Source organism: Myotis lucifugus, unplaced genomic scaffold (assembly GCF_000147115.1).
Source record: "Myotis lucifugus unplaced genomic scaffold, Myoluc2.0 scaffold_63, whole genome shotgun sequence".
NCBI lineage: Eukaryota > Metazoa > Chordata > Mammalia > Chiroptera > Vespertilionidae > Myotis > Myotis lucifugus.
Window position 1 is genome coordinate 1,108,881 of NW_005871111.1, and position 27,341 is coordinate 1,136,221.

Below are 27,341 nucleotides of genomic sequence, written 5' to 3' on the forward strand. Positions count from 1 at the left end.
ATCCTGGGGTGATTGGAAATTTGGTTCTTCCTCCCTACACAGGGGAGGGATGGGTGTTAACCCCCTTAGTGGGGAAATTCTGTAATCCCCTGTGGTGCCTATGAATGCTGCAATTTCCTAGCGAAGCAGCCCCACTGCTGATTCCGCTCCCCAAGTCCATCAGGCTCAGCAATGTCTGATTCCCTTTCTCCCTCCCTTTATGAATATCTAGCTACCTACGCTAACAAAAGTAAAGGGTTTGCTAGCTTTTTGAATTTCAATTATATTACATTTTAGGCTAGCTTGAGCTAATCACTGGATTTAATAAACATTATTCAGATGACTAGGAAGAGTCTGGGATCATTTGTGCATGTTTGAGATTTTTTTTTTCCAAATCTCTAAAATCTTCTTGATCCCTTAATTTGGATGTTCTTTTCCAGCCCAGCATCCTTTTTCAGAAATCAACTTTCTTAAAGTATAATTTACATAAAATAAAACGTACCAATTTAAAATATATACTTTAGTGTATTTTTGACAAACATATACATCTGTGTAAACAGCACCCCATTCAAAACAGAACATTTTCATCACCCCTAAAAACTTCCTCAAATTTCCTCCCAGTCAACTCCTTTCCACCTGCCCAGGTAAACTAGTCTATAACTATAGGTTGAACTTCATATGAATGAAATTATACCATTTATATTCTTTTTGTCTTGTTTCTTTCCCTCAACATACTGTTTTTGAGATTCACCATGTTATATGTATCAGCCATTATTTTCCTTTTTACTTCTGAGTATTCTATCATGTTTACAGATCATAGTTTGTTTATCCACTCATCTGTTATTATACATTTGGGGTTTTCTAGTTTGAGGCTTTTATAAGTAAAAATGCTATAAACATTCATGTAAAGGTGTTTCGTGGGCACATATTTTCATTTCTCTTGAGTAAGTAGGAGTGCAAGTGCTGGGTCGTGTTTAAGTGTATATTTATCTTTATAAGAAACTGCCATTTTCCCAAAGTGTGCCATTTTTCTTTCCTGCTAGCAACATCTGGGAGTTCAAGTTGCCTCACATCTTTGTCAATACTTAGTATTATCTGTTGTCTTGCTTTCTACTTAGTCATCATAGTGATGTGTACTGGTACCTCATTGTGGTTTTAATTTCCGAAGTGAAGTCTTTTGATCAAGAATGTTCTTGAGGTTTTCTTTAAATTTTATACAGGACTGTAGACATGTGTACACTAATGGAAAATCATCTTTTGTATTTTAAACTTTTTTCTTTAGGTTTCTTTAAAGTGGATGAAGACAATAATTCAAAATGCCTGAAAATCCCGCTACAGGTATACTGGCTATAATAATTCTACCACTAAATTAATTAATGATTCTAAATTAGAATATAAGATGGAATGTAACTTGTACTCTTATCCTTCTTCAAATAAGATAAACTGCAGGTCCTGCCAATTCTTGATCGCCTGAAAGTGAAATTGCAGGAGAAGGGTGACACATCGCAGATTGAGAAGCTGTCCATGTTTTATGAGACACTGAAAAGTCCTCTCTTCAACCAGATACTCACACTTCAGCAGTCCATCAAGCAACTCAAGGGACAAGTAAGTTGCCCATCAGCGTTTTACATGTTCATATATTCAATCCAGCAAAGAAAGATAGAAAGGCATAAAGCTAGAGACAAACTGTCTCAAAATACTCTTACTTCAGCAAAGAGATTGTGTTGGGAGTTGTGACCTGTGGGTATGGTAGGCATGGATAGTTTAAAAATGTTGATAATAGATTACGTGCTTATCTTCAGAATATGGGTTTAATACATTTTTTAAATAAGTAAAGGTCAGATACTTTGAGAATTCTCAATAGTTTCTTCAAAATTATAAAGTAATTTTGAGCTTAAATATATTTTCTTCATGAGTCTTTTTTTTTTTTTTTTTTTTTTTTTTTTTTTTTTTTTTTTTTTAGCAAGAAGTGATCATGCCCTTGTAGCACATCTGTAATAATAAAAGCGTAATATGCTAATTAGACTAGATGTTCTTCAACCTTCCGGGGCTGCTAGGGAAGCCCGGGTCCCGGGTGTTAGACTCTTGCACAAATTTCGTGCATTGGCCTCTAGTTATTTATAATTACCAAATAAATAATCAAATATTATGGACAGTCTGATTAGAAAGTCCTTGGAAGCAATATACCTGGTATTTTAACATTTATGTGTTTCCTCCACTACATACAGCATAGAAGCTAAGCTTGAATAGTAGCTATCCTAAAGATTAAATTTGGGGATAATTTTAAATGTAATTGGAGATAATGGAGCAGAGTTAAGTGAAAATTAATAAAATTTAAGGAAAAAGTGTTCTTTGCTGATAAACCAAAATGCTTGCCCATAAATATTTAGCAAGTGATTTTTTAAATAACTAATTAAGGATTAAACAATGCTCACATGCCTTTCTTTGAATTTCTTTCTCTAAGTCAGAATTCATACGTAACTTTAGCATCCCCCATATTGAAAGTTAGCTTTCTGTATTCCCTGGTCCTGGGATGAGCCCCATATCACAACAGTGAATGCTATTTGTAGCAATAGAATTGGAAAAGGTCACTACAAATGTATCACTCTTACTGGACTAAAAGTGGACTTTACCTACTCCATCATAATCTTTTATATTTATATAGTTTTCTGTTTTTATCTACATATTCATATTTTATCCATTCAACTCTAAGTCCCTGAAATCTTTTTTTCCTATGAGTGCTCTCATAGAGTATCTCCTGGTGTTGATTTTTTCTAAGAGGTCCTATTTACCTTTGTTCTTGATGTTACCTTTATTCTCATATCAGCCAATGATATTTTAAAATCAACCCATTTTCCTGTTCCCCATAATTACAGGATTCTCAGTTTTTTTGTACCAATGTTTGAGTGGCTCTGCAACTCATTTGCTACTAATTTTGGATGAGTTACTGCCCTGTGTGCCTCAGGTTTTTATTTGTGTGTGTGTGTGTATGTTTGGTGTGTGTGCGCGCCTCACTTTTTAAGTTCACAAAATGAAAAAATAATAGGGCAGTTGTAATATGTAAGAGTTTTAGTATAGTATTTTGCTCATAGCAAGCGTTGAATAAATACTGTTATTGTTATTTTTGTTACATACTACCCACAGATCTTTTGTGCCCCCCTCCCCCTATGGGAATGTACAGATAAATGCAAAAGGGCTCAGTGTCTTATATGCCTGTTTATATATATACTAGAGGCCCAGTGCACAAAATTCATGTACGGAGCAGGTGCGGGGTGGTCCCTCAGCCCGGCCTGCACCCGCTTGCAATCTGGGACCCACACTGGGGATCGAGCCCGCAACCCGGGCATGTACCAGTGACCATACTTTTCATACAAGTGAAAGGCATCTTGCCAGGCTTCCCTCGCAGCCCTGGCTTCGTCCAGAAGGTCGTCGGGAGGACGTCTGGAAGGATGTCCAGTCTAATTAGCATATTATACTTTTATTATTATAGATCTGTGTATGTGAAGTGTAATGAACTGTTGTACATGCTGTTAACTTGAGGAAAGGATGAAAAGCAGGAAACAAGAACACATTTTCAGCTGTTAAACATTTGTGTAATACTAAATAAAATTTATAGCCTTATAAATATACAAATTCATGTAACTATTACTTAATGTCTTTCACATGTATATACTTAACATGAAAATTACACGTGATGGGTAAAATATAATATTTAATAAATAGAAATAATTTGTTTCCTATAAGTTTCTGTTGATTCTCTTTTGTTCTTCCCTCCAACAGCTGAGTCATTTACCTTCAGATTGTTCAGCCAACTTTGATTTTTCTAGGAAAGGTTTATTAGTGTTCACAGATGGAGCTATTACTAATGGGAATGTCCAGCGGTCCTCTAATAACTTGACTGTATCGGGGTTATTTCCTTGGACCCCTAAGTTGGGAAATGAAGACTTTAACTCAATCATTCAACAGATGGCACAGGTAAAGTTATATCTTGTCATTAGAATATTATGCTTATTTCTCCTGTTATCAGTTAAAAAAATGATACTCTTTTTGCCTTAAAATGTTACGTGTTTTGTTTGCCTGTGTTCTTACATTGTTAGGAGGAATTGATATTTCTTAATCTCTGTGTTAAAAATTTATTGGCTTAAAATTATATAAGAAAATATCCATGTGTGGTGAGGAGAGATTTTTAGATGACTCTAATTTGACACATCTTTACACTTGTAAGGAAAGAGATTTTTATAGTTTTGATCATAGGAGGAAAATTAATATGTTTGCAGGTGACACACCTCCATTGAAACTTTTTAATTTTATATCATACAGATTTAATGGGAGTTAGAACTAACATAATTAGGAAAATCTATGGAAACATTTTAAGGAGTAATCCAGTTTTATCCCTAATACCTATTAAAAATTAAATAACAGTTGAATTTTAGGATGTTTTAAATTTTTCACTTTGTCTTCTAATGTGTCTTAAAAATGAAATGAGTTTAAAAGTTAAAAAGAATCTGTGTAAGGTGTGATAATTAAATAATATTCTATATCTAATTCCTTTTTTTATTTTAGAGTTCCCTTATTTTGACCAATAATTATTTGTGTGATGCTTTTGTGAGTCATGACATTTATGAAGTTCAAATGCGGTTATTAACAAAAAAAAATACTTGTTTGTCACAGGTAGAACACATTTGATTGGTGGCCTTTCCATACTTTTTAATTAAAATAGAATATTCATTAAAATAGGATATTCATTCATCACAATAAAATTAAAAAGAAATAATGCATCTGGTTCTGACTTAGGCTAACCATCAGCATATTTTTGATACATCTACGTAATTTGCTTTCCTTGTTTAAAAATTTATTTTGCATCAAAAGAATTTAGATAAATTCTGTATGAAAAAACAGTTTAGAATTCTCTAAAGGACATGGGTATTTTTATCCAGCTGAGAATTTATCTCATAATGTGAATGAAATGTGAAATCACCTCTTCTATTTCCCGAGGTTGCAGAATGCTGCACATTCCCTCTTTATGTTCTACTGAAAATAATCAAGTGAGAGGATTTCCAGAAATAACTTATTACTGAAATTCTGAGTTTATTTGGTTTTATAGAGATGTCCTAGAAGAAGCTGTTTTTGTGCTATTCACAGAATGGCAATTTCAGTTCTTTGTTAAATGTACTTCACTGACTTTTTCAAAAAATTCTTCTTGTTTAGGGCCGGCAAATTGAATATATTGATATAGAACGTCCTTCAACTGGAGGCCTTGGATTCAGCGTGGTGGCCCTTAGAAGTCAAAATTTGGGAGAAATTGATATCTTCGTGAAGGAAATACAGCCAGGAAGCATAGCGGACAGGTGAGAAAGATGTTTATTTTGTGCTTTGCTAATTTTTTTTCCTGATAATTCTGAGAACACTGTTATAAAGAGAATAAGAAACTAGTAATAAAAATAGTAATAATGGCAGCTAATACTTAACTTTCCTTTTTCCTATGCATTTGTCAGGCCTTTTGCAGATATTTTCACATATACTTGTGGCAGCCTTCTAGCTACTGGTATGTTGCTCCATTTTATAGATGGGAAAGCTGAGTTTCAGAGAGACTCAGTGATTTACCAATGGTCACAGAGCTATTAATGCTGGAGCCATATGTGATTCTAAGATCCTCTGACTGCAAACCTAGTATTCTTTCTATCTCACCACATTCACAATTGAACATGATAGTTTTAGCTAAGGTCTTATCAATAAGATGGGATTATTGAAATTCACATTCTGTATGCTGTGTTGTTTATTAAACTTAAGATTATAACAAAATTTTGTTGGTTATATTCTATTTCACTTTCTTCGATTAAAAACCTCCTCAAGGCTATGTGATACCCCTCTATTGCACTTATGCCTTTGTTTTATTTTTTAAGGGGTATGTGGGAGCCTTATATTTTGTCTTTATTTGATTTCAGGTTTTTAGTTTATTATTCATTTAAAAAGCACACTATTCATTATGTTACTACCACCTGTTAGAATTATAGCAACAGTAGTACCACTATTATAAAAAGATTTTTAGTTAATAATAATTCTCCATTCATGAGAGATCAATTCTAGTCTCTCAGAAAAAAATGTATTTCCATGACTTTGTATCTTTGTTCTTCCATCTAAGGCAGCATTTCCTCAAGTGTATTCTGAGGAAGCATAGCAGTGGTCAGATATCTTTGAGAAACTCTATTCTGTTCTTGGATATTGGATGTATATAGCTAGAGTAATCATATAATTTGTTGTCCAAGTTGGGACAGTTTTGGGAGTGAGAGGGTGTGCTATTAATAATGACACTGACACAGCAGGTGTATATTAGGACTATGGGTCACTTAACATGGACTTACTTAAGGCTGTGAAGTTCCTTGACAGAAAACTTATTTAACTTTGGCCCAACTTAAAAACATTATTTTAACTTAAAAAATTATTATTGGACAAATTGATGGTTGCCAGATGGGAGGTGGATTGGGGGCTGGGTGAAAAAGATGAAGGGATTAAGGAGTACAAATTGGCAGCTGCAAAATAGTCATGAGGATACCACATAGGGATTATAGTCACTAATATTAAAATTACTATGTATGGTGGCAGGTGGGCACTAGACTTATCAGGGGGATTACTTCATAAATTACATAAAATGTCTGACCACTATGCTGCACACCTGAAAGTAATATAATATTGAATATCAGCTATAATTGAAAAATAATTTAAATTTAAAAATACTATTGGGATATAATTCACATAACATAAATGTTACCATTTCGTTTTATTTTATTTTAATTTTTTTTAGTCTTCATCTGAGGATATGCTTGAGAGAGAGAGAGAGAGAGAGAGAGAGAGAGAGAGAGAGAGAGAGAGAAACATTGTGTGAGAGAGAACATCAATGGTTGCCTTCTGCACATGCCCTGACTGAGGATGAACCCACAACCTTTCAGTATACAGGACAATGCTCCAATCAATTGAGCTTCACCAGCCAGGGCAAATGTTGCCATTTTAAAGTGTACAGTTTAGTAGTTTTTAGTGTGTTTTTAATAGTCAATCCTTTTTGTAGTTAATCCTTATGTCTCAGTTACTCTGTACTAATTAGATCTGTAATTACAAATGAGGTGAGCACGTCCAAAAAGAGGAGTTTGATACTTGAGCGTGTAAAGAACCCTGACCAAGGAGTCAGGTGGCTTCCCAGAGGCATTGGTCCTTAAAGGGACATTTGAAGGGAAACAGGTCTTCAGAGAGCAGAAGAGGAATGAAGAGACTCTCTTGACAAGTAGCCCTATCGAGTGATGAAACATATCATAACATAAATGTTACCATTTTGTTTGGACCATATAATTGGATCATGAAACATATCCCTGTCTTTAGAATGTGGCTGAACTAGTGTGGGAGCTCAGTGCAAGACGGTGAGTGAAGGGACAGGAAAACAGGCCTGCCATGCAGGCCCTTCCACATCATATTAAATGGTCTGGGTGATCAGTTTTTCCTTTGTTCTCAGGACACTCCACACAGAACTGTGTTATGACTCTTAAGGTCATGGAAATCTATTATTTCTTGTTTAGGGCTTTGTTTTTTGTTTTTTTGTGTCTATTGATATGAACATGTGATTTTTGTCTTTCAATTTGTTTATGTGATGTATCATGTTTATTGATTTGCAGATTTCTGAATGTTGTGAGGGATAGGCAAGAATTAGGCTCCCCTTGAATGGAAAGTGTAAATATATGTAGTATGGGGAGTTAAATTATAAATAATAGTAGCTGGGGATGTAAAGTACAGCAGGGGGAATATTGTCAATAATATTGTTATAACTATGTATGGTGCCAGGTGGGTACTAGACTTATCAGGGGGAGTTCTTTATAAGTTATGTAAATATATGTCTAACCATTATGCTGTACACCTGAACCTAATATAATATTGAGTGTCAACTGTAATTGAAAAATTTAAAAAAAACTTTGAAAGAAATAAAAAGTAGCTGGAAAACTAATTAATTCAACTTTTGAATGCATCAGAATCATGTTTTCCAGAAACTAGAAAATCTGAATGTGAGTAAATTAAGGACCAATTTATGCCAAATTAGTTACATCCGGGTTGAAAAAATTCAAGAGCAACTCATTCACTTGGGATTAATTAAGAAATTTCTCCATTGGAGTTGGGGAAATGGAAATGATCACATTTAAAAAGAAGTGTTTCTTTAGGACTAGGGAAAAATTCACAAGTGACATTGCTCCTTAACAAAATTTTGCTGAATCTGGTGTGACCTGAGAAAAATAAGGGCAATGTACTGGATTTTCAGAATTCAAATTTATGAATTAGAATTCTCTGTTTTGAGGTAAATTCTTTTTCTGGGAGATTTTTATATTTTGAAGGTTAAAAATGTATTTTTTAAATGAAATAATCATGAACAAGAGTTTTTTTGTTTTTGTTTTTTCCTTTGGCTCTCTTTTTATTGGCCAATAAACATAGATAATTAGCAAGTATTTTTGAGTTGGCATATACCAGTGCAGGAGAGCCTATAAGAATAAACCTTGAGGAATTTTGCAAGTTAGGTTTCAGGTATTACATAAGGATCTCAACTGGAGGGTTGGCATTGGGAATGAAAGGAGGAGATGGGTAGATGCAAGAGAGATACACAAGGACAAGGAAGCATTGCAGTGATAATGGGGAAGCAAGAAGAGGAAGAGTGGTAGTTGGGAGATAATCAGGTCAAATACAGTAAACCAGGACAGAGTAAATCTGAAGTAGTCTAAGGATGCATTGCATTTCAGAAATCAAAGAATGTGCTTCAACCAGGCTACTTAAATAAGACGCTAAGCTTGTTCTAGGCTTCAATTTCTGGCCTATACATCATTTCTGGATCATAATAGTGCTCAGTAAATATTGACTAGTAATGCCTTTTTTTTCAAAAGAGATTTTGCTCTTTTCTTATTAAAATTGTCCTTTTTACCTTGGTTAGCAGTTGGGAGACTGGTGCTTAGGGGGAGAGAAGAGCTCAGAAACAGACTTGGAAGTAATGTCTGAGGATTCTCAAGGAGGGTTTGGCCTCTATTGACATGCTGGTGCGGTAAAGCACAATGAAGTACAGTGGGGCCTTCACTTACGAGTTTAATTCGTCCCGTGACGGAGCTCATAACTCAAATTACTCGTATGTCAAATCAAAAAGTGAATGAATGAGACACATGATGCTGGGCTGATGTGGCGTTCACTGTGACGTTCGCTGCGCCAACTAGTGGTGGGGTATCTAAAGCTGGCTCGTAACCCGAATTTTAGCTCGCAACTCAAAGCAAAAAATCGGCCGAGAGACGGCTCGTATCTCGAAAAACTCGTTAGTCGGGACACTCGTAAGTCAAGGCCCCACTGTACCTCATTATACTGCTAGAGAAGAGGTTATTGATGAATTTGAGAATGTAGTTTCCCCAGTGTGGTAGATGTTGAAGGCAGATTGGACAGGGTTCAGGAGTACAGGGTTCATGCAGTTAAGGGTCTATACTTGCAAAACCTTGGCAGTGAAGCCTTATGTATTGTTTTTGCTTATTTTTCTAGCCAGATAGCTTTTAAAATGTATGTGTGTTGAGATGTATTACTAAGTTGGTTAATGAGCTAATAAATGCTTTAAAGAAAAGCACTCTAAGAAGCTCCGTTATATAATTAAATAATTTGAATATATGTACTAAGTGAAGTAGTACCATTAAAAGAAACTGTTTATCTTGAATAATAGACTTTTAAAAGTCAGGATCTTATATCACTTAAAACAAAATTTTCTTTTATTTCACCAAGGGATCAAAGGCTAAAGGAAAATGATCAAATACTGGCTATTAATCATACTCCACTGGATCAGAACATTTCCCATCAGCAAGCAATTGCATTGTTACAACAAACCACTGGATGTTTGAGTCTGGTTGTGGCCAGGCAACCAGTCCACACAAAAAGCAGGACCAGCCTAACTGATACAATTCTGCCAGAAACAGTGAGTTGCAAATTTGGAAAAATACTTACTTTTGAGTTATGCCATTGCTTTTCACACCCGTGGAAGGTGTCATTTGACTTGTCATAGTTTAAGAAAGGTGATCATACTTCCAAATGCAGCATTAGCATAGTAAATAAGAGATTTTATGGAGGGTTTTTATTTTGTTTTATTTTTTAAATGTCCTGTGATTCTCCTTATATAAGATTATTTTTTTAGCTATAGAGGGCACATTTAATAGTAGGTATAATTTATTTGGTAATGGAGTCTTGTGTTCCTTGGTGTTATAGCCAGTTAATTAATTAAGCTGAGAGTTTTTATTAGAGATTTATTATTGAGTATCTTAAGATTTGGTTATTTATTTCACAAACATTTCTGTAAATTATATTGGGTGTTTATAACTAGATTATTGATACTGCACAATGGTAGAAGTTTTTTCTTTTTTTCATGTAAGGATGAAAACAGTTCAAAAGAATAAAATTATATGTCTCTTTTGGGAATCTTTAAACTTGCTTAATAGTATTTTACAGATTTTGGCCTGCATCTTCAGAATGCAAGCTAATAAATCTTATTTTCTTATAACACTAAGTGCTAGCTGATTTATTTAATTTTCATTCATTGGTACAAAAGAAAAAATAGACTGGGTACAGTACAAGGTCACAACACATATTAATGTATAGACATTTTCCCTGTTGTAATCAGTTAATTTTATATAGCACAATTTACATAATAGCAGAATGAACCAAATGGGAAATTGCTTAGCATGGTGGTTAAGAATAGGGGCTCTGGGTCAGGTTAAAGTGAGTTCAAGTCCAGTTCTTCACTTCCTGGCTGTGTCATACTGGGCACATTTCTTGACCTCTCCACACCTCAGTTTCTTCATTTGTTACTTGGAACTAATAACAGCATCTGCTTCATAGTGGTATTGGGAAGAGTAAATGAGATTGCAAGTGAAGAGCTAAGCACAGTACCTAGTATATACTTTATGAATACCAGCTGCTATTAATTCAAGCATATTTTTATGCATATTTTAGCAAATTTTGTTGCATCCCAGGTACTAGATATTGTTTCAGGCATGAAATTATTAAATATTCCCAATATTCCTTGTTATTTTCACATTGCATAGTAACTTTCCACTTTACCTATAATAGAAAAACTAAGTGATAAGCATGCCCTATGGATCTTGAGAGGGAGAATTTTCTTCTGCAGTTGATTTATGGGAACTTGATGTATATTTCTGATGAAAGCCTGCTAATTAGAGGGGAAATGTCATGTCTCTTAGACTGATTTGTATAATCCTAATGCTAATATCTTCAGTTGGGCCTACCTTTCCTCTTCCTCATAGGAGTTTATTAAATTAGTCTTATTGTCTTGTGTCCTTCTCATCATTTCCTACTTCACATTGCTGCCAGATTAATCTTCCTAAACCACTGCTTTGTTCTTGTCATTCCCTCTTCTAAAAACTTCAATTATTCCCACTCGCTTATTCAAGCCCAGCTTTGCCCTTACATTTTTTTTTTGCTTGAATGTCTTTTTTTCTCATTAGTGCAATTAAAATGCCACCTTTTCCTTGAAGTTTTCCATAATTCTTGATTAGATTTGACTTATCTACACCACTTCCCCCCAGTCCTTATAATACTTTGTGATTCTTTTTCAATTCAGATGAACATATATATGTTCCTTCTAGGTGCTGGACACTGCTAGATCCTGGGCATAGACTGAGGAACTGGATGTTTCGGTTCTAGAGCTAAAGTGTCTGTGACCCGATATTCTGCCTTGTATTTTAATTATTTATATTTTAGTTTGTCTCTCTATTGGATTATAAAATCCTTAAGGGCAGGGATCATATGATGATCTTTACATACCTCTTAGCCTCTAGAAAATTGTCTTGATTAATTGTATGAATGTTTAGTTTGTTGTATATCTGGGAAGCTAAGAATCTGTGTGTTTTACTAACACTTTGGCTCTTGCCATTAATTTGTAGGTTCGTTGGGGCCATATCGAAGATGTTGAGCTCATTAATGATGGCTCTGGATTAGGTTTTGGAATAGTTGGAGGGAAATCAAGTGGTGTGGTTGTGAGGACTATAGTTCCCGGAGGATTAGCAGACCGAGTAAGTTGATCTTTTTTGTTTTTATTTTGGTTTTATATAATTTAAATTGTATGGCTTGAAATATAACTTTATAATTTGGTTTACAATCAGAAGGTACAGTGATTGTAAATAGTTGTCTTAATTTATGCGGTAAATTTTACTTGAATTAAAAAACTTTGGCATTGTCAAGCAAATGACTATACTTTATTATTTAGCCCTGTTTGAACTGAAAGTGGGCCTTTTAAAAACTTACCAACTGTTTCTGCTTAGTTTTACATTGAAGAAAATATTAAATATATTTTAAAAAACCTTTAGTTTTTGGAAATGAACTTAGAAATTTGGTTATGACGCCACTTAATAATGAGCCTATATTATATAGAATGTTCATCATCACAATAATATGTAAATTTCACTGATTAAATTGCAGTTATATACACATTTATCCCTTCTAATAAACATATATAAAAATAAACTTGCTATGCATATGCAATTTTGAGGCAAATTCAACCGTTCCCCATTTCTAAGCCAGCTTGCTCCCCATGTTGTACTAATTGTGGAGCTACTAATATTTCTATTATGCTTTTAGAATCTACCTGCATTTATTTAGAGCAGAGACCTGTCAGGGTCACTGAGTGTCTTGCAGAGGATCAACAAGATCAAAGCAATTTTTTTTTTCTGTTAATCCTCACCAGAGGATATTTTTTTCCATTGATTTTTAGGGAGAGTGTAATAGGGGAGGGAGTAAAAGGGAGAGAGAGAGAAACATCGATGTGACAGACACATCGATTAGTTGCCTCCACACGTGCCCTGCTGGGAATCGAACTCACAACCCTTTGGTGTGCAGGCCAATGCTCTTAATCACTGAGCAACACCAGCTATTAATACTAAGATGCTATTAGCTCTTTCACTATGTTGAAATTTGCACTGATGATACAAAAGCAGTGGCAGACTGAAACTGCTGGTTCCTTAGTGTGAAACAGGCAGTGGCATCAAACTGTACTAGCAGTTGTCGTGTTCTTCTCCACCATGAGCTTGCAGCAAAAAAGAAAAAAAAATGGCCAGTTTCACTTAAGGAAGTGCAATAGCAATTATTAATTTTTTACATTTTGACCTTTAAGTGCACATGTTTTTAATACTGTGTGACAAAATGGTATGTACCATACAGCACTTCTGCCATATACTGAAGTATGATGGTTGCTTTGCCTTAAAAACACTTGTAAGACATAGTATCCACTTTTTAAATATTAAACAGCCTTTTAATCTTTAAATTTTGTTTTATTTTAAAATTTTGGCCCTTATTAAAAAATTTGAGATGTAATTAACATTCAACATTGTATAGTTTCATGTGTACAATGTAATAATTTAATATTTATGTATGTTGTGAAATGATCACCACAGTAACTTATCCATTACCATATATAGTTTTTTTCCTTATGATGAGAACTTTTAAGAGATCAACCAAAGGACTTGTATGCATGCATATAAGCATAACCAATGGACACAGACACTAGGGGCGGGGGGTGAGGGCATGTGCTGGGAGGCGGGAGTGGGCGAAGAGAAGTCAATGGGGGGAAAAGGAGACATATGTAATATTTTCAACAATAAAGAATTTTTTAAAAATAAAAAATATAAAAAAATAAAATCTATTCTCTTAGCAGCTTTGAAATATATAGTACAATATTATTAATTATAATCACTATGCCATATATTATATTTTGTAGCTGGAAATTTGTACCTTTTGATCTCCTTCACCCATTTTGTCTCTCTCCCCACCCCGTCTGCCTCTGGGAACCACCCTGGAACAGTATTTTCATTTTTTTTTTTTAATATATTTTATTGATTTTTTACAGAGAGGAAGGGAGAGAGATAGAGAGTTAGAAACATCGATGAGAGAGAAACATCGACCAGCTGCCTCCTGCACATCTCCCACTGGGGATGTGCCCGCAACCCAGGTACATGCCCTTGACCGGAATCGAACCTGGGACCTTTCAGTCCGCATTTTTTGAAAGAATGTCTGACAGAAAAGTTATGACCATTCAGATTTTTATTTTTGAAGGAATATCTGACAGAAAAATTATGATCATTCAGACTTGGGTATTTGACAGATATTTTCTTGAAAATGAATGAAGTGAGCCTGTTATTTCAAGGAAAACAACTGAGAGCATTTGTTAATGATGATGAAATTTGAACTTTCAAACAAGAGTTAGAATTTTGGAAAATTTGTGCTTTACTATGAGCTTGAATGTTTTCAATATTTAAAGAGTTCTGATTAGATTGTTGTGATATTAATATTTTTTAATTAAATATGTCACTATTTGGAAGGTCTTCATAGCTCTGTGAATCAGTATTTTCTGAAGACCAATGTGTGATATGATTAAATAATATATAGGTAAAAGATCCATTCAAGATAGATCAGTAGATATGAGTGAAACTGTTTGAAGATTTTTTGGATGTATTTTCTGATTCTACATGGCAACTGTTCTTTAAGAAACCACCACTTGTGGAGTTCTGCTGTATTATCAAAGAAGAATGGGTTGAAAAGGCTGTTAAAACACTTCTCCATTTTCTAACTATGTATTTGATTAAAGCCATATTTTTTATATACCTCAACCAAAACAACATATTGCAACATATTGAAAGCTGAAGCAGATATGAAAATTCAGCTGTCTTCTTTTAAGCCAGACATTGAAGAGATTTGCAAAAATAATTTAAAACACCACTCTTCTCACTAGTTCTATATAGCTTTTTAAAGAATAAAAAATAAATACACCAATATCATATATATTAATGTGTTGAATGTATAAAATCAGAGCACTATTTTCTAATTCAGTAGATATTAACAGATATCGAGGGAGAGATATAAAAAAGCTCTTCGAGTTTCTGAGTAATATTTGTGGTATAATTGATACATAATAAATTGCACATACATAAAGTCTACATTTTATTAAATTTTGACATATGTATACTGGCAAGTCTAAAATCTGTAAGTCAGGCTAGTAAGCTGGAAACTCAGGCAAGATTTGATGTTCAGTCTGAACTTTGAAATTTGTAGGGAGGTTAGCAGGTTTTTTGTTACAGTCTTTCAGCAGAATTTCTTCTCCAGGAAACCTCAGTTGCTTTTGTTTGTGTGTTTGTATTGATCTCAGAGAGGAAGAGAGAGGGAGAGAGTGATAGAAACATCAGTGATGAGAGAGAATCATTGATAGTCTGCCTCCTGCACGCCCCACACTAAGGATCGAGCCTGCAACCTAGGCATGTGCCCTGACCAGGAATGGAACCCGAGATCCTTCGGTCCATGAGCTGACACTCTAACCACTTAGCAATCTGGCCAGGGCGTCCTTAATAGTTTTTAAGAGTACAAAGGGGTTCTAAGACCAAAAAGGTTGAGAATGGTCCTTTTGTGGGTTCTTAAAACTCAGCCGGGGCACAAAACAGTCATCTTTGAGGATTTTTTGTAACCTGGAAAGGAATGAGAAATTGTGGAGTATTTTGAAATCTTTTCTCATATCCTTCCCTTCCTCTTTGCCATTTTAATAGGCTTGGTTGCTGGAGTAACATTTTTCAAGATGCAAAGTGGAATGGTTATTGTGGAAAACAAAGGGTCAATTAAATTTAGAAAACACCAAGCTAAGTAAAATCAAATAGGTTCCTTACTGTAAGAGTTTTCTGAGCTTTTAATATCCTAATGTGTGTTATGAATTTTCACAAGGAGAATATAATGTGCAGAGTTTCCCAAATTAATCCCTTTGAGACACTGTTGGGAAAAGCCCAGGTCTGATTTTTCACCCTTACTGGAAGGGATTGTCACTGTTTTAGGTCATCAAGGAGGGGGTAGGGGTGTGCCTCTCAGAGTCCTAATGGAGAAGCAAGTGTTTATGCCAGACATTGTTTTTAAGAATTATTCTCATATAATTCTTAACACAGTCATAAATCTTATTCCCAAATTATAGATATGGGAACTTGAGAAATTGCCCAAGGCTACCTAACTGTAAATGACAAGGTCAAGATTGAGCCCACAACTGTTTAACTCTGAAGCCTGTGCTTTACTTCTTAAATCTATTTATTCAAAGTTGGCCTTAATATTGTTGTTTTTCCTGATGTGCCCCTGTCCGGGCATGGTCATACCTACCTATCATCAGGGAATATAGCCAGCTGTAGGCACAACAGACTCTTGACTCTTTCCTGTAGGGACTATGGTGAGACCCAAACAGCAGTATTCACTTCTCTCTTACATTCACCTCAGCTAATGGCAGGTAGAATCTCTTCAGCCGACTCTGCATTGTTGCTAAGTCTTTACAAGTTGTTGCTCATGTAGCCTGATCACAGCTTTAAAAAAATTAAATGGAATATTGCTTTTAATTAAAACGTACTGAATATGCAACCTTCATGGTAAGGGGATATGGATGTCTTAGGTCATTAGTTCAGATGTGATCAAGATTGACCTTAAAGATATACCTACATTCTGCTGAAGGGATTAATAACTACCACTTTCTTCAAAGAATATAAAATTGTATGACAGAAAGTTAGAAAAAGAAGTCAGTATTTTTTATTTCAAAGGGTTTCATAAGTTTTTTATTTCTTATGTTTCATTTTGTGTACATATAAGTCACTATGTGTAGTTAAAAAAGGATATAGAGTTGAGGGAATGCAGCAAAGAACACTGAACTGAGGTTACCGTGGCCTGAAGAGGCATCAGAATTGGATGCATTTGAGGACTTGCTTTGCTGTAATCAAGGTACTAGCCTAAATATTTTATATATAGTATTGAGTGTAATGCTCACAACTCAATGGGAAAGGAATTTATTCCCATTTTGTTTAAGAGGGAGCTGAGATTTAGAATTGACCCCTGGCCACACAGCTTGATCAAAGTAGAGCCAGGATTGAACTTGGGTGTGTCTGACTCCAGTGCCCTTACTTGACCTTCTGTCTACTGCCTTGAATATCATAAAGTAAATGAAATGGAAAAATATTGATTCATAAGAGTTTAGAAGCATTTATTGGAATCTATCTACAATAACCTATCAATGTAATCAGGGCCGATTCTATAGATAAGGAAAGTATATGTATAGTATCATGTAAGAGGAGCTGAAAGAAGTAACAACTTCCTGTGATTTTTCAGACACTCTAAAAAATCCACGGTACCTGAAGCACAGATCTTGCGAGAATTCTCTTTAGTCATGGCAAAAATTTAAAAATTTTTCAGCAGCTGGAAGTTTTTCTTAAAAAAAGTTTCTAATGGGCAGTGTAAAACAACTTTGTTTTGCAGAAATCTCTTTCATGTGGTCTGCAGTAATTCTAGGCAAATCAGGGACACTGAGTTACCCCCTTATCTCCACAAGAGGACTCTTACAACTCAGCCCCTTTAAAAGTTGTCATGAATTATTGACTCTTTGGTATGAGGCAATTATAGTATGAGTCATAATAACTATCTAGTAAACTTTAATACTAGGAAAATAATATTACCAAGCATTGGAGGGTGGGTGTGGCCCATGCGGAATTTTCAGTCTAGAAAGGGCAAAGGCCAGCTTGAGGCCACTAAACAGCTGATTATTATTCTCAAGCCATTTTGTTTGAGTGAGTCTATAAACAGATATTTCTTTATCCTTAAAAAATCAGTGGATGAGGGCTCTGGGAATTTGACTAGGGTAGGAAAGATATACTTAAATTTAGTACCTTTCTTTAATTCCTTAGGGGAAAGAGTATTTTATTTTATAAGGTCACTACTTTCTGTCAATGACACGTTGCCTTTTGATTAAAGACCAGTGATAAAAGCAGCCTTGAATCAAAAGCAGTAATGATTTTATTTTTTGAGTTGTGGAATTATTTGGTGCTATTTTTTAGTTTTTGAAGAAACGGATTTGATTTCTTTATTTCTTTTATAGAGCAGGCCTGAATTCCTTTAGTTTTCAAATATTTTTGTTTATTTTTTATTTTAGAGAGGAAGTGGGGGAGAGAGACAGAAACATCATTGTGAGAGAGAAACATTGATTGGTTACCTCCCTTACATTTCCCAACCAGGGATTGAACCCCCAACCTAGATATGTGCCCTGTCCAGGAATGGAACCTGCAACCTGTTGGTGAATGGGATGATGCTCCAACTAACTGAGCCACCCAGCCAGGGCATAGGTTTTCAAATATTTTTTGAATTGAAGTTATTATTAACAATAGCCGAACTTAAAATGCAAAGTTATACACACACACACACACACACACACACACACACGCCAATAACTGCTAAATTGGATTAAAGTATATTTTAAAAACTATAAGTGATATGTTAGTGCTTTCACTATAATAATGTGGTACCCAGTTATGTCAGCTCTTTTAATTTTTCTGCCTCCCATACTATCTTTGCCTATATGCATCATGTTTTTTCTCTTTTGAAAAAAATCTATGGGTTAATAAATATTTTTGTTGTTTGATTAGCGTACACTTTGAATCTTGGCATAGCAATTTATTAGTTATCATTGATTTAGGACTTCTGTTAAAATAATAGAAAGGGTTCTAATGCCTTTTAGTTTCCTTACACATAGACAGGTTATGGAGGGAGAATGCTGATCAGAAAATACTAATAAAATGCAGTATTTGGGGATGCTGGACATAAACAAGGTAGCTGTCATTTTGTTATCTTTCCTATCAATCTAATACTATTTTTACACTTATGAATTCCCTAGAACACCTGTTTTTCTGGAAGAAGAAAATGTTTGACTTTCAGTGACAGATGCAAATTATCTCCATCATTTTAAGTTGAGTTGAGGTAAAATAGGAAAAGTAATAGTGCCGAGGAAGTGACTAAATATGACTTGTGGTGAAGTGCCCTTCTTTGGCCAAGCCAAGTATGAAAACACTTATTTGACATATTCTTTATTCTTTGGTCAGGCCATGATTCTGTTCAAGGATGGTTCGATTCACAGAAGCTGTTTTACCCTTATTTTTCATCATGACCACTGACTTTTTCTTAAGTAGTTGTTTTATTTCAAGTTTGTTGCATTGATAATAACAGAATATCAACTTACCAGTGCTTAAAGTAGAAATCCATCAATTCTTTATCCCTTTTCCCATACTTATTTCCTCCTTGCATCTATTTCTTTTCTCTGAGTCTTTTCAGTTCTTAGGCTGACAATTTTTTTTCCTTCACACCCCACAACGTGCTTAGGAGAGCCTGTGGACAATTCATTAAAAATACATCTAGAACCTCACTTCTCAACACCCCAACTGCTAGCCTAGTCCAAGCTATGGTTATCTCTTTCTAGATTATAGCTTTATTAACTGGTATCTCTGTTTCTATTGTTTCCTCTCGTATAGTTTTATTTTCAGCACATAGACTTGAGTGGTCTTGTTAAAACTAAGTCAGGTAATATCACTGCTCTGCTCAAAGCACTCAAATGAGTTCCCTTCCTACTCAATTGGAGCAGATGCCCTATACTGCTGACTGACCCTGATCATGCTCTCATCTCTTCTTTGACTCCCGTGCTCTTTGCTCATTCTGTTCCAGCCACACTGACACCTGCTGTCCCTCAGACATGCCACTGACCTTGTTGGCCTTCAGAGTTTCTACCTTTATGCTTCTGATCTGACCTCCTTCCTTTCTTGATGCCCAGGGCTTTCAGACCTCTTCCTTGCATATGTGGCCATTAATACCCTGGCTCTAGGCCACTGGGCATGAAATGACACCCTCAAGCAAATATCTGTTTTAGAATTCTGGTTACTCCTCCTTTTGAACTCTCCCCTGCCCCCACCCCCAACCCCCCCCCCCCTTTTTTTTCTCTTTTGCGAGGATTTCTTTTTCTCTGTTGCCAATTCAACCATTCACTTAAAATATTATATTTTATTCAACATTTTTAGATGTCTTCTTTGCCAGCCATTTTGCCACAACGCAAAGTCTGATGAATTGCTATTAACTAGTGAAGTTAGATCATTGATTTCTCAGAATAATTTTGTTTCTTTCTTGGATTAAAGGATGGAAGACTCCAGACAGGAGACCACATCTTGAAGATTGGTGGCACAAATGTGCAGGGAATGACCAGTGAGCAAGTTGCACAAGTGCTGAGGAACTGTGGGAATTCAGTCAGGATGCTAGTTGCAAGAGACCCAATTGGTGAAATTTCTGTAACGCCTCCGACCCCTACAGCCTTACCTGTTGCCCTGCCTGCTGTGCCTAACAGGAGCCCTAGTTCTGTGAGTACATAAATTATTCTTTCATCAGAAATCAAGTACTGGGTGTGATACGTTGTAAGAGTAGAAACACCTTCTACTTGAAATGCCACGCTGGTGTGAGGAGTGCCACAATGCCCACCAGTGAAGCAGCAGAAGAGCCTAATTTGGAGACATTGACAAGTTTGATTTTCATTTTTGCTGTTTCTCAGGGTTAAGTCATTCCACCTCGCTGAGCCTCAGCTACTCATCTATAAATTGGAGAGAAATAATTCTTGCCATTTCTATTTCATTAGATTGGTGAGGAGACATCCAGATGGTGGAGTGGAAACTAAAAACTGATCAATTGTTTGACAGTTGTCACTGATAGAAACAAATTGGCCAAAGGGAGTAAACAATAATAATATTTATTATGATTAATAATAATCATTATAGTTATATAGTAACAATCATTATTATTAATTGTTGTCAAGTACCTGGAATTGTTCAGGTCATCTGAATTCCTCCCAAGGATTCTAAAAGATGAGGAAACAGAAGTCCAAATAAGTTGTTAAAGGTCATATAAAGAGTCGGTGGCAGAGCTGGGATTAGAATTCAGATCTTCCTCATTCATTGCAAGCTCTTTCAACTCTCTCATAGGCTTTGAATCAACAAGGTAATTAGGTAAAAGGAAAGATGGTTTTTTAAATGGAGGGGCCCGGAGAAAGAGAAAAAGAGGAGTGATTATTGTGAGAAGGAGGTTGGAAAGCCACTTTCATCTTCATCTGAAGGGGCATTTGGTGTCTTCTGTAAAGTTATTTGCCTTTGTAGTGAGGGAGCAGTGTAACTGTGGTAAGTGAGAATTTGTTGCAATCAGTTGTTTGCTTTCTACTCTTAATGTTTTGAACTGACAGCAAGGCATTATGTTTTTAGATACCTTCCTCTTTTACAGAAATATCTTAAATTAGAAGACAAGTAATGGAAATAAGTTTTAGGTCAATATTTTTTGCTCACAATGACTATTACAGTAATTAGCCATTAAAATTTTTTTTTTATTGATTTTAGAGGTGAAGAGAGAGGGAGAGAGAGAGATAGAAACATCAATGATGAGAGAGAATCATTGATCGGCTGCCTCCTGCACGCCCCCTACTGGGAATTGAGCCCGCAACCCGGGCATGTGCCCTGATCAGGAATTGAACTGTGACCTCCTGGTTCATAGGTTGACTCAACCACTGAGCCATCGTGGCTGGGCACAAAAATTAGTCTTACCATTTGTTTCTAAAATTTTCTTTACATTTAGTTCTTTCACATAGAAATTAATCCTGAATTTTTTTTCAAGTTGGCTGTATTAGTTTTCTATTGTTTTGTAACAGGTCATCACAAACCTAGTGGCTTGAAACAATACCCTTTGTTAGTTCACAGTTCCATAGGTCAGAAATCTGCATGGGCTTGGCTGAGCTGTCTGCTTAGATTCTTACAAGGCCAAAATCAAGGTGTGGGCTGGCTGGCCTCTAAATATGGATGCTCTGGGACAATCCATTTCCAAACATATTTAGATTGCTGACAATGCAGTTCTTTGCAGTTGCAGGACTGAAGTCTCTTTGCTGGCTGTCAGCTAAGGGCATCTTTAAGGCCCCTTGTATTCCTTCTCACATGACCTACTCCATCTTCAAGCCACAAGTCCAGTCCTTATACTTCAAATCTTTTTCACTTCCCTTTCCTGCCACCAGCAGGAGAAAACTCTGCTTTCGAAGGGGGTTTGATTAGATTAGGCTCACCTGGATGATCTCCCTTGTGCCATGTAATGTGACAAACACCGAAATAACACCAGGGGTCAAAAGCAGGACCATCTTAAAATTCTGCCTACCATAGGTGCTAAAAAAATACTTGACCAACCACGCACAAATTTATTATGAACGCAGTTATGTGACTAAACATTATGTGTAATTACAATTATTTTTTCTTTTCAGGACAATTCTCTTTATGAAACTTACAACGTTGAGCTCATTAAAAAAGATGGACAGAGTCTTGGGATTAGAATTGTTGGCTATGTTGGAAGTGCTCATACAGGTAAATGAATCATTTCTATTTCATATTTGGAAATAGTTGTAAAGGATATTAAGGTTTCTAGACAGCGAAATTAAATACCTGCAAATTTTAACCCCTCGAGGGGCGGGGAGCGCGATCACGCTCCTCCTGTCTTTCGCCAAAAGTGCCGGGAGTGCTATCGCGCTCCTCCTGCAGTGTCACTATTAGATGCTAGTAGTTCACTCTTTATTGACAGATGGCACCTAAGTGCAGATTACTTATGATGCCGAATGTTTGTAGTTCTAAAATTGACCACTGGCATTTATCTGCCTAATTTTTTACAGGTACTACGATTTTATGAAGTTTACTCAGATTTTGTAGCCCTAAAGCTTCGAAATGGCGTCCACTTCTAAGTCTGCTTTTATTAGTGATGATGATATTGCTAAATATGTCAATTCTTGCTGTGAAGATGACGATTTTGTGGAAGATATTGGAGAAGGGTGTCCCTCAATTTTAACATTATATGTTTTGTTCAAATTTTTTTTCTACTAGTATTTTATAGTACAATCAGCAAACATATATGTCAAAGATGAAAACAAATGTAGTAAAGGTTTCCTTAAGTTTTTGAATATGTAATTTCATTTACTTGCGATTCATAATTTTTTTCCTAAACTGCTGTAAAATCAGCAAAAATGCCTCGGCAATTTTAGCATAGTTCCTAGGATATTGGTTGGCACTCAAAGGGTTAATTTAAACGTTGAATAATAAAACTGTATCAGACAGGAACCAGACCCAGAATGGGTCTGCTTCAGACTGGCCAGTAGTGTGTGAGTTCTTGATTTTGTGCAGGAAAGATTTCACATCACAAGTCCAGGTGACTTTGAGAGCACATTTATTAAAGCTGGGGACAGTGAAACAAGGAAAGGCCTAGGATAGGAGAAGCAACAGGAGAGAGCCCAGGTAGGGCTGCTTTGGTTCTCTAGAAATGTTACAGGGGAAAAAGTGAGCCATGACAGGGCTGCTGTTAGCTCACTGTAAAGTCAGAGAAAAGGGGGCCTTGGAGACAGGTTCAGAGGGCTAGCCTGGGGTGAGCTGCCACTGCCCTTTGCTCTCCTCATTGCAAGTCTCTGGGCGGGGGTGGGCGGGGACGGGGCTGGCGGCGCGGAGCTCTTAAAGTTTAGGAGAAAGAAAATTCACTTAAAGCATGGATGGTCTACCTCTTGCATGCCCCCTACCAGGGATCAAGCCCACAACCCAGGCATGTGCCCTGACCAGGAATCAAACCAACAACCTCTCAGTGCACTGGCCAAGGCTAAGATAGATATATTTTGAATAGTGTGACTCTTACATATTATGACATTTTACATGCGATAAAGTAAAATGACTATTGCATATGTTTCATATTATAAATGTCAAAAAGTATTACTATTATGTTTAATTACTAAAATAATAAGATAAAACAAATACTTCAATTAGGATTCTTTTCCTTTCATACAAAGGGACTACATTGTAAGAATAAATACATAGCTAGGTAGCTCAACTGGTTAGAGTTTTGTCCCGATATGTCAAAGTTGCAGGTTCGATCCCCAAAAGAATAAATACATGGCCTAAGTCTCTCTGAATAATAATACACTCAGGGGTAGCCAGTCAGGGCATGTGCCCAGGTTTCAGCCTCAATCCCCTGTAGGGGGTCTGCAGGAGGCGGCCATCGATGTTTCTCTCTCTCCCTCTCCCTTACTCTGAAATCAATAAAAACAAACAAACATATTTTAAAATATTCATAATAATGCTCCCTCAATTCCTACATTCAAAGTTTTGGTAATCTTCACTATAAGAATTACTCTATTATTAAAGGAAATTATTAGAGTAAGGAAAAATAAACCTTTTACAGATATCTTCTAGTAACATGAAAATTCAGTTATGAAATGTTCTAGTTTTTAAAAAAATAGCAAGATTAGAAAGTTAATTTTTCTAAAGTTATTATTTTATATACTTATAGCAGGTGGAAATATTAGAAGTGCTAATGTATTCAAAGTCCTGAATGAAATTCATGTCAGACCACCTTGTGCTATTTTAGCCTAATGAAATAACTATTTTAAAAACTAGCTTTTTCTAAGTGCCACCTTTTTTAGGTTCAGAATTTAAATGAGTTTCAAAAGAGCTAAGTGTCGCTTGTATAATAATGTTGCAAAAAAATTATGTCAGTAGTTCTCACTATGCTGTCTGGTTAGAGAAATCATGGCTTGGTTCCTAAACTTTTGGCTTATGAACCTTTATTATCTGAAGTTTTCTTGTAAATCTCACACTACATATGCAGAGTAAAATGAAAGTGAGTAACAGATAGGGAACTGATAAAAATTAATGTTTATGTTATTGAATAAAGAAAAGATCATTTGACTTCTTTACCCTCAAAATGTTTTTGGGATTGGAGGGGATGGGCAGTGGTAAATCCAAAAACTAGAACATTTAAAAACTCAATGTAGTTTTTCAAAATAATTCTCTTTATTCCATTCATTGGAAATTTTGAGCAGTTACTTTGCTTAGTTCTGGAGGAGGTAGAATAATGAACATAAGAAAAGTCTTGTCAGGGAGACAAACATGTAAATAACTCAATTATTCAATGATAAGTGAAATACACGTTTTAATAGAGATGCAAGCAAACTATCATGGTGGATAAAAGAGTCAATTGGACAGAAGGCAATGGAGAATTTACAAAGAAAGGCTTTTGTGCTAAACATGGAAAAGGAGAAGGACATGAAACAAGGGGTGAGGTTGACAAGAAGAAAAAAATGAAACGAGAAAAGGTCTAAAATCAAGAAAATATTTAGTGTTTTGGTAGAAGATCAAGAGTCTTATGTGTCTGAAGTTTTGTCTTGTTGGAAGGATGAAGTAAAATAAAGTTTAAAAAAAGAAGCTTGGGGCAGATTATGATTCTGTGAAATTTACTTTTGTTATGTAGGTAATAGAAATCCATTGTGTTTATTTTTGTTCTGCATACAATATTTTAAATTCATTTGATATAAAAAATAAAAATATAAAATCATCCAGAGCTATGGGTTTTCTTTTTCCAATTTCTCTTCAAGTCCTTGCCTGGAGGCATGCATATTTTTTGCATAGCTGTATTTTTTATATAGCCATATTTCCTGATTAAATATTTTATTTTATAATATGAGGATTATTTCATGTTGCTGAGATTATTCTAGTTTGTGAAGACTGTGTGTGCCTCTCTTTTTTCTGTGTTTGGGGAAGCTAACATGAACAGTGAACTACGTATAGTCAGGAAGACCTGTTAGGAGACTCTTGTCATAGGACAGGTGAAAAACGTTGAAGGCCAGGCCAAGTCCATTGAGAAGGGTGACAGACCAAGAGAAGAGGGCTCTTTGAATTCCAGCTTATATTGGAGTGCATTTCCTCAAGGTTCCATTACTATTATTTTTCCAGAAATAGTCATCAGTCAAATCATTTCAAATTCAGCTCACTTGTGACGGTGACAGTTTGAAATAATCCATCAGTTTCTCTGCTGGTGTTCAAAATAGTATTTATCAAGCCTTCTGTCAGCCCTTTAGCTAATTAACCTCTTGATATGAATCTTGCAATCAAGGTCTAATTAGAGCTTTCTCCCTTTTTCCATATGTTTTGTGCACCTTAGGGGAAGCTTCTGGGATTTATGTGAAAAGTGTAATACCTGGCAGCGCTGCGTACCACAATGGACAAATTCAAGTGAATGACAAAATAGTTGCTGTAAGTAACTGCACTCTGTTTAGAATTGAATCAAGTTGGGGGGAAAAGTTATCTTTATTATAATATGTATGAGAGGGGAATGGCTTAATATAGTTTCATAATACTTTAAAAAACTAAATTTGTTAGTACAGTAAAATCTCATTAATTTGGACTCTTATGGACCCTAAATTTGATTTTTCTTTTTTAAATGTCTGTGAAGAGTCACTTTATATTGGTAAGAAAAATATAATATATACAGATATATATTTAACTAGAGGCCCAATGCACAAAGATTCATGCAAGAATAGGCCTTCCTTCCCCTGGCTGCTGGCACCGGTTTCCCTCCGGCACCCAGGACCCGGGCCTTCACTCTGGCCGCTGCCTCCTGCCTTCGTTCCGGGCCGGCCGCTGCCATCTTTGTTGTGTTAACTTGCATATTCCCTCCTTATTGGCTGTGGGTGCTGCCATATTTGTTGTGGAGTGATGGTCAATTTGCATATTCTGTCTTTGTTAGATAGGATAATAGCTATAGTTTATTCAGCATTTTTACATGCAGTCTCAGACAACCATGGGAAGTAGAAATTATGCTCATTTTTTAGAGGAAAGAAGTTAAAGTTTAAAGTATGTATGTTAACAATACATTGCTGGGGTTGGCATTCCAACATAAGGCTCTCAATTTTAAATCCTGTGCTTTAACCATCACATTATAGCAGTTCTGACAAGCATCAGATTTTCATAGTTTCATAAAACAAAACAAAAGTTCATAGCTGGTTATATATTTGCAGGTAGAGATCTGCTACCTAATTCACTTGAATATTTTTATGGCACTTGGAATTTTGAATAGCATCAGAAAATGAGACCCTTTACCTCTTAGGCTTAAGTTAAAATGTGTGATTTTAGGACTACAAGTTTGGGTTTGCTTTCTTGTGTCTCAGGAAGTTTGTCAGCGTATTTTATACTAATTTTGCATCCTTATTCAAATACTTAGGTCTAATAACAAATTATTTTGGGAATAAAATGAATTGCTTAATTTGATTCTACCTTGCCAGAATTTAAAATAGTAGCTAACTTGAAACCTGTTTAATGTCTTTTAGGTCGATGGTGTGAATATTCAGGGTTTTGCCAACCAGGATGTTGTTGAAGTATTACGTAACGCGGGGCAAGTTGTACACCTAACCCTAGTTCGAAGGAAGACATCCTCACCAGCTTCGCCACTTGTTGAAGAGCCTCCACTGGTTGAACAGCCTTCAGACACAGGTAAAGGATTCCACTGTCCCTCTCCCCACTTTGTAGTATGGGTTAGAAGAATAGCTCACTGATGGAAGTTGCTCTGTGAGTTTGGGAAGGAAAAATGGCCCACCTTGTGTAATGCAGTGATGGAGAAATGAATCAGCTCATCTATCTGTGCACTGAATGGCTTCCTTC

At 35.8% G+C, this 27,341-nt stretch overlaps 1 protein-coding gene across 1 annotated transcript in view; it reads left to right on the forward strand.

Moving 5' to 3' along the window:
- PATJ (PATJ, crumbs cell polarity complex component) overlaps positions 1 to 27,341 on the forward strand; it is a 292,560-nt gene that overhangs the window by 16,752 nt on the left and 248,467 nt on the right. The window contains 10 exon segments of the mRNA XM_023754657.1: positions 1,262 to 1,317; positions 1,418 to 1,584; positions 3,760 to 3,954; positions 5,188 to 5,327; positions 9,757 to 9,946; positions 11,928 to 12,056; positions 19,995 to 20,213; positions 22,139 to 22,238; positions 25,846 to 25,937; positions 27,011 to 27,173. Of these exon segments, the coding sequence (XP_023610425.1) occupies positions 1,296 to 1,317; positions 1,418 to 1,584; positions 3,760 to 3,954; positions 5,188 to 5,327; positions 9,757 to 9,946; positions 11,928 to 12,056; positions 19,995 to 20,213; positions 22,139 to 22,238; positions 25,846 to 25,937; positions 27,011 to 27,173 (1,417 nt within the window). The 5' untranslated portion in view covers positions 1,262 to 1,295.